Raw genomic sequence first — 8,783 nt, forward strand, 5'->3', positions numbered from 1 at the left:
CATATTTCTGTGACAAACATTTTGTGACATAGTACCTAGTTCTTCTAGCAAAAGAAGCACACGTGATAAACACCTAGTGTTCACGTGTTCAAGTATTCATTTGAACACTATAGAGAACACTGTGTGTGCTACTTTTGTCAGTAGAAGTCTGTTCTATGTAACAAATTGTTCAATACTTGTCACAGAAATGTGTTCAAAAGTGGACTATTTCTGTTTAGGGCGTTGGGTTCGGTGAAGGACCACTCTTGGACTTGAAAGTATGACCTGAAGCACTGAAACTGTTCAGCCGACTAAGTGGATGGTAAGACATGGGGCTGAACACATGTGGTTGAACTTTGATTTTTTTGTCTGCATATATTTTACGTGCCTTCGCTCATTTAGCCCACCACTCATACTTCCATTATACAGTGCCACAATTGCTTTTTCACCTGCTCCGAAAGAGTGCAATGTATACTTTTCTCGTTTTGAAAATGTCTACTTGTTTTCGAAAATGGTCTGACCTTTTCGGAAGTTTCGTTGACTTAACCGCAGAGGTGCCATGCATGCTGGTGAAGTTGTTGTATGGATGGTAATCTGTCCAATGGAAATTTTAATTTTAAAGTAGGGGCTTTACCCAATAGAATTTGGCAAAGATAAGTTTTCAGCGGCAGCGGTAAAAACTTAGCCTGTTAAGTTGCAGATAATGTGGTATCTGATGTATTTGGCAAAACAGTCTTGCAGGAACTCAATTCTTGTCTACGCTTTTCTTGACCAACTATCATCTCTTGTTCTGCAACACTGTGTTAATGACTTAAAAAGTGTTCTGTGTGCCCACTTGCTCGGGACTTACCCCAGCAGAATGGACAGACTCAAAGCTTTCTCACGAAAGAGATAGTGTTATTTTGGGCCATAAAGTGCTTCTTCGCATCGAAGTGGCAGCTTAATCAGTCGTTTTAACTGGGTTCTTCTTCTATGTTGTCTTTGGATTCAATCCCCTTAATTTGTATTAGTGTACTGACGACGGCATGACCAGTCTCTGTGAACATAATCTAGCTGATATATTGCTAAACGAGGCCATTACTACAAGCATCTTGGGACCACCTCAATCACATTCGAAAGTAAGTGGCAAAGAATCATTAATTTTGTTTTTTGCGTCTTATGTTTAGTCGATAGGCCTAAGTTCTTGTAAATGAATAATCTCTGATATCTGCATGGATGCTTTCTTTGCCTCTTTTCTGACTCAAGGTATTGATTCCAGGAAAATATGTGGCAGTACGTTAAACTGTTTTGCTTTTCCCTCGTTATTTCTGTAAACTATATAGACAAGCTGAATAGAAATAATTACAAATATCAAACAGTTTGCACTTCCAAAATGATGTTTCCCTATCCCCTCCAATACCTTTCTGACATGTACAGAAGTAACATTCACACCCGCAAACCGTGAAAACGCATATGTATACGCACGCACGCACACACGGTCCCCCTGCAAGTATGCATATATGCACGCATGTACATATGCATGCATACACACGTATGCATACACACATATTAATACACAAGCATGCACACGTAGACACGCACGCACGCTACTCAACTGAAAAGCAAATCTGGACATCGAACAGAAACTTCCCGTATCCACTATCTCATATTTCTGTCATAAGTCGGCCGACTATACTTTCCGTACACTGTCTGAGAGTGCTATTCCTCACTGTGACAAATGGATTTGTACATAATTCAGTATTAAAAGTATTTAACACATGTGTACAGATTGGCTTGCCATACTTGTTGTTCACATGAGTGCAGAAAGCACCTGTTGAGATGAGGTGACCTATTTTTGTAAAGTATATCTCCATTGGCTGCTATTGACCAATGAGAGAGAAGATTGTTAACAGGAGGAAGCCATTTTGGATTGTGAAAGACAGAGCATTACAGACAGTTGAAGAGAACAGACGTGTCTCTGAATGTCTCCACGTTTAGTTGTAATGTTGCTCACCAAACATTGAGGTCGAATGCTGTACGACTCGTGTTGTGGAAGAACCATGTGTGATTCTATGCTGTGAATATACAGGTATTTATTGAATTGTATTTTGCTCAGTAATACTGACTTGTGAAATGACTGTGAGAGTCATGTTGTAAATTGGGTTGGAAAGCGTGAGCTGTTGTCAGCCATTGTTGAAAAGAGAATGTTTGTATGTTCTTTTGTAATGAAGTCATTTGTGAATGAGCTGTTGTACATACTGTAACAGCATAAGCTAGTTGACGGATAAATGAATAGTATTGAGAAAGAATGGCAGTATTATTTTGTGGAAAAGTTTATCTAAGAATTGAGACTTATGGTAGCATAAACTTTTTACGCAGCACCCCGGTCGGAGTGACGAATGCACCACTCGGCGGCGGGAGAGAAAGAAGAGACGGGCATTCCCTCCTTGGCGCCACGGATCCGTGGATTGTGGGCGCAAGGTTGTATCAGCGCAGGAGTTCTGGAAACCGGTGGAACCCCACCCCATATTCACCACGAGCTGTATTCTGTCGTGGGTGATTTGGATCCAGAGTATGTACCCGCTGAATAGAGAGTAGTCATTGTATGTGTGAATTACCACTGAAGAAACATAATCGTCAGAAGGATTGTGTGAGACGAGGACGTCGTCAACTGAGAATTACGTGACATGTGAAATGTGCGTAAAGTGAAACTGTGTTAAACAGGAAACATAACCGTCAGAAGGATTGTGTGAGATTAGGACTTCGTCAATCGTGAGACAGTTAGTCTCCTACGCGTTTTTCAAGATATTATTCTTCTACGTGAATGCAAGTGATTTGTAGACTGCATGAGAGATAACATATTTGTATTTTTGTGTTGATGTTACAATATAGGTACGAGGGCAAAGGGCATTAATTGTGTTCAGTCTTTGTGCCTTGTTTGTGTGTTGTGTGTGTGTGAGACGGGAGTTTGTAAACAGAGTAGCACACGCATTTTTCTGATAGGAGCATAAATACACACAGACACTTACACGAAAAACCATCCGTAACACTCACCACACCGCTGTTTTTGTTAATTTCTTGATCAGAAAGCAATACCGTAAAATCCCGAGCATAAGCCCACCATTTAGCAAACGCCCACCCCCCACTTTGGGCCAAAAGTTGTGCACAGGGGTAACTACCTAGCAAACGCCCAACCTGCTTTTTTCAAAGAGACTATAGGCTCACTTTCACTAGGATTTGTGCAGACTGTTATAAAAGTCATCTTTTTCCCCTTCTTTACCTTTTCGTGTTTCTTTCCTTTTTGGCTCACGTAAGTGTAGCCTATGCGATCGTAACTTTGTCTGTCTGTGCGTTTGTTTGTGCGTGTGTATGTCTGTGGTAGAAACTTTAACATTTCGTCATTTGAAGACGTCACATTATGGCGTAAGAGGGTTAGACGTCACGCGAAGGAATTACTGAAAGTCTCGGTCATTGTTATTTTGAGCGGGCCGAGACTAGTTGGCAGTCGTGTCGTAGATTGTTGACTCTCTCTCTCTCTCTCTCTCTCTCTCTCTCTCTCTCTCTCTCTCTCTCTCTCTCTCTCTCTCTCTCTCTCTCTCTTTCTCTTTCAACTTCAGGCCCTTCAAGCGTTATTATTCTGGTTTGTTTTGGTTTCATTTTTCATTGCTCATTTTTCTTTTTGATTTATCTCCCTTTCCCCCTTCTTTTGCGCTTGGAGGACATCATCTTCTCTGATAAGTCGTTTTGATATTTGTATTGTTTTTTTTGTTTTTTTTAACCTGTTGAAGACCATTAGGTCGAAGCGTTGTTCATTGTCATTTGTTTGTATATTTCGTTGCGAGTCCAGAATATTAGGTATTACTCTTAGTCGTGTCCCTGTAAGTAGGCTACATGCAGACAGACAGATCTAGATCTAGTGTCTCGCTTCCTTGCACAGTGTCACCTATGCTTACTGTGAGTGTGTGTGTGTGTATGTGTGACGGGGCGATTGAGTTTGTGTTACTGTTTGTCTATTTCTTACGTGAGCCTTGAAGGCTTCGCCTCTTGTTTTCTTATTCTTTGTCCCCTCTCCTCACTCCCACCCATCCCCGACAAAGTGAATTAAAATTACGTCATGCTTTTCCACTGACGTCTTTTTTCTGTCAGTGACGTACCGGTACTTTGACGAGCTTCCTGGTGGTGAAGTTGGTTCTTGAATCTCTCTGTGCCATTTTTGCAAAATGCCGAAGCGACAGTCTTACACTGTGTCTTTCAAATTGCAAGCCCTCCAGTATCTGGATAACGAAGCAGGTGGGAATGTTTCGGAGTGTGCCCGTGGATAATCTGTGGATAGGAAGAGAATCAGGGAGTGGAGTGAAAACAGAGATAGACTTGAATAGCAGTACGGAAAAGACAAACAAAAACGGAAACTGTCGAAAGGACCAGCAGTTAGATCTGAACATGTCGACCAAGGTGTGCTGCGTTATCTGGAAGATGAAAGATCTGAAGGCAGGGTAGTGCGAAACAAGGACTTGCAACGGAAAGCGATTGAACTGGCAGGTGCTTTTAATGTGGTGGGCTTCTCGGCATCAGACATGTGGTTAAGTCGTTGGAAACAGCGCAACTTGGTCAAAGAAACTACAATGGGAAGAAGGATAACTTCCTCATTGGGCATGCTTAGAAATGAGAATGGCTAAATACGAGTTATTCCCCTTTTCTACATGCTGACCAGGCTGTCTCCTGCTTTGTCATGACTAGTACAGTCGATCTTTCTCATGCTGTGACTTGCTTTATTTTCACATTTTCGGTATTTAAAACAGCAAACACACACACACACACACACACACATACACTGAAGAAGTTTCCATTCTGATTCGGTTATTTTATTTGGTGCTATATGTTTGCTTCACATTGTTTCTTTTACATTGCTTTAGGTATCCCAATTCGCTAAACACATCCATAATGCATGCATGGCTCATTCGAAAGAGGGCAACTGAATAACTGATGCCCAATAGCAATAAATACTGAACAACTGAACAATAAATAGCAATAAATGATGACAGCGCCAAGTTTTTAAGTACAAAGTGAAATCATGTGACTGGACAAAGGCACAATTACAAAATACAAATAAAAAAATCGAGGCTCATTTTAAATTAAGTTCTCAGCTCATGGGGAAGCATAAGGTGACCCTAGAAACCGAAATTAGGAGACCTCCCGCCCCCAGGGCAGACTACAAAAAACAAGGGGGGGGGGGGGGGGGGGGGGCTAATTTGTGAAAAAGTATAAAAGGAATCGAAAACTGTATACATGTATTTAGTTAATACCCAAAAAATTGTATAGTATATACAATGTCAGACCCTAAAGAAAGTTTGTTAGTCTTTGCTTAGGCAAAACAAAGCAAAATAGCCTGTTTACGGTATCCCGACCAACCCTATTTTTCTAGACCAACCCTAGACTTTTTTTTTGGCATTTGGAAAAAAAGAAAAAGAAAAAAAAATCAATTTTGTTCCTGTTTTTTTGCAAAATAATTTAAAAAGATGGTTATAAAAAAAAATTCAGAAAAGCCGACCTACCGACCCTCTTTTTGTGTGCCTATGTTACTGTAAACAGACTAAAAGGTACATCAGAAACAACACACCAGGGAGGGTCCAAAATTGTATCAAAATATAGATGGTAGGGAATTCAAAATAAAAAAGACAATAGACAAAACATGTACTTCGGGTCATAGAGCCTTCTTTAATTTTTGACTCATTAAGTCCATGCTCCGAGAGTCCTTTTTTAATTTTGAATTGCCTACCATCTATTTTTTTTTATACAATTTTGGACCCTCTTTGTACGGAGAGAGTTGGCAATTGTTAATCACATTCTCTCATCTCATTGACTCTCCTTCAGCTCCTTGGTAACATGCGTTCCCGTCTCTGCCAGGATTGGACACAGCAGCAGATAACCGGTAAATATGTAACAGGCATAAATGGCAAAATAGCTCGCCTCGCCTGATAATATATGAGACAACTGTTCTACTACAAAGTCTTTCTTGGGAGGCTTGGCTAATTTACTCGCTCGTTTTACACGGGGTTCCATCGTTTTCTTTTCTAATCGGAAAACCTTGCTCCTCAGTTTGTTGACCTTCTGCCAAAGTTCCGCTTCACGAGGGGATGGGGAAGATGACGACTTTGATGCTTTACATCCTATGTCCTCCAGGATCGCCTGAATGTCATCTAAAAAAGAAAACACACATAAAATAACATAACCATAACAAGTTACAACCTGGAAGAAATTAAAACACGTGTAATTAAATCACAAAATGAAAATAAACAATAGCGTAGGAAGGCAGGCCAGAAATGAAGTGTATTAGCAACTATGGATACGATGTGGAACAATGATGGAATTGACCTTGTTTGGTACTGAATGGGTGAGGCCATTAGAACTGTACCCACGGAATATGCGCTATATAAGCTTCATATTGATTGATTGATTGATTGATTGATTAGGACAACAGTACCAGGTAAACTCCTCACACACCATGCCTCTTTCTTTCTTTCTTTATTTGGTGTTTAACGTCGTTTTCAACCACGAAGCTTATATCGCGATGGGGAAAGGGGGGGGGGGGGGAGATGGTAATAGAGCCACTTAATTGTTTCTTGTTACACCATGCCTCTAACAGGATATGTTTCCCATCTTTACGTGTTGGAACTACAGGTACAATTTCATCCATCCATGCATCCGCCCTATACAGCTTCTTCTTCTTCTTCTTCTTCTTCTGCGCTCGTGGGCTGAAACTCCCACGTGCACTCATTTTTTTTGCACAAGTGGAATTTTACGTGTATGATCGTTTTTACCCCGCCATTTAGGCAGCCATACGCCGCTTTCGGAGGAAGCGTGCGGGGTATTTTTGTGTTTCTAAAACCCACCGAACTCTGACATGGATTACACTTACAGGATCTTTTTCGTGCGTACTTGGTCTTGTGCTTGCGTGTACACATGAAGGGGGATAAGTCACTAGCAGGTCTGCACATAAGTTGACCTGGGAGATCGGAAACATCTCCACACTTAACCCACCAGGCGGCCGCGACCGGGATTCGAACCCTCGACCTTCCGAGTTAATAGACCGACGTCTTACCACCCCGCCACAGCGCCCGTCACCCTATACAGCAATTATCAACTATGTAATGGATGGGTTTAAACATTTTTTGATGTCAGGGTGTTCTTCATGGTTAAAAATCTCTTACCTGGTTGAACAATTTGTGCATCAGGCGACAGGTCGGTGCTGGCTTCATTTGTAGCTACCCTTTGCGATGGTGGCTTCCTCCCACTAGCAACCTGCAAATGCACAGCTCTTTAACTGACAAACTCACAACCAACACCCAGTCACAATGAAACAATTCTCCCAATTTCATGGCATTGGTCTTAGGCCACACAAAAAAGTGTATGTTTCTCGTAAGGCAAAACAAAAAATAATCTGTTTACAGTATCCGGACCGACCCTATTTTTTTCCCACCGGCCCTAGACTTTTTTGGGGCATTAAAAAATGAAATTAAAATATTCAGATGGCTAAAATACAAAAATAAAAAGCCGACCTACCGACGCTATTTTTGGGGGGGCCTATGTTACCTTAAACAGACTTTTTTTGTGGCCTAACATGACTAAAGGTGGAGATTTTTTTTCTAAACTTTTTTTTTAAACCATCTTTTTAACTTATTTTGTTGAAAAACAGGAAAACAATTGATTTTCGAATACCCCTTTTATTTTTGAAAATGCAAAAATAAAAGTCTAGGGTCGTCGGGAAAACATAGGTAGGGTCAGGTGACCAGAAACATACAACTTTTTTGTTGTTGACGCCGACCCTATACTTTTTTTGCCATTTGGGGCTGTTTTTTGGCAAAATAAGTTCATCATATCATCATAATCAAGACGTCGATCCAAAATAAGTAACTTTTTTTTGTTGGCCTTATCATTTTTTTGCGCTAAATGCAAACAGGCATTATTTGATGGGAACAATGCTGTTTTTTTTCAATTCTTACATCAGCCTCAAACTTGTCATTACTCAAACTGCATTTAATAGTGTGCTTCATTGGTTTGCAAAAACCTAAAACCAATAAATAAATAACCTTCGGTGGTGGATTGGGCACTGCAAACAATGTCGGGACAGCATTCCACACAAGTGATCCTCTCTGCAGGATTGTTTTACTGGTTGGCCTCAAAGTGATCAGTACAAAGCTTGAGACCTTGAACATCAGCTGGCTGCAGCTTTTCAAAGTCCTCTCGCCTTGTGAATTGCATCCATATTCTGCACCTAGTTTGACAATAAAAACAACAATGTTATTGTTAAACTAAGCAAAAAGGAAAGACAAAAAATAAATCAGATCTTCAGTCTAAATCTAACGCTCTGCCTGAACGCAAAACGGATGAGTGATGTACCTTTGTACTGTAGTTTTCCCGTAAGCAAGGTTTGATAAAGATTTCGGCAAATATGCCCACGGGTAGTTTGTCATCAAGTGTAAACTGTTGTTTTGTACTGACTGCTGACTCACACTCACAGTCGTAAGTACAGTGTACACATGCACACACAGGTACACACGCAGACACACGCGTACATAGTACAGCTAGTACAGAAATCTCAGGATGAACCGATCCATGCTATGTTTGTAATATTTCATTTGCATATTAGTTCTATAAATACTGTAGTATCATAGCAGACAAAAATGCCCAGAGACAGTTAGCTTATCTGAGTGAGTTGACTCGAGCCATTGCATTCTCATTCTGAAGAAGGTAAACCTGATGAAATAATCACTGCACAACCCACCTTTTTTCTTCTTTAGGGAACTTGTGGAAAGTTTTCCCGAAGC

At 40.7% G+C, this 8,783-nt stretch overlaps 1 protein-coding gene across 1 annotated transcript; it reads right to left on the bottom strand.

The window, feature by feature from the left end:
* Window positions 1–4,804: 4,804 nt before the first annotated feature.
* LOC138958941 (uncharacterized) lies at window positions 4,805–8,207 on the bottom strand. Its single transcript, XM_070330284.1, has 3 exons — window positions 8,046–8,207; window positions 7,167–7,257; window positions 4,805–6,155 (listed from the first exon to the last, which is right to left on the bottom strand). The coding sequence occupies exons 1-3, from the start codon at window positions 8,169–8,171 to the stop codon at window positions 5,812–5,814; spliced, it is 561 nt and encodes a 186-aa protein (XP_070186385.1). The 5' UTR covers window positions 8,172–8,207; the 3' UTR covers window positions 4,805–5,811.
* Window positions 8,208–8,783: the final 576 nt, after the last annotated feature.

Source organism: Littorina saxatilis, linkage group LG2 (assembly GCF_037325665.1).
Source record: "Littorina saxatilis isolate snail1 linkage group LG2, US_GU_Lsax_2.0, whole genome shotgun sequence".
In the NCBI taxonomy this organism is placed as follows: domain Eukaryota; kingdom Metazoa; phylum Mollusca; class Gastropoda; order Littorinimorpha; family Littorinidae; genus Littorina; species Littorina saxatilis.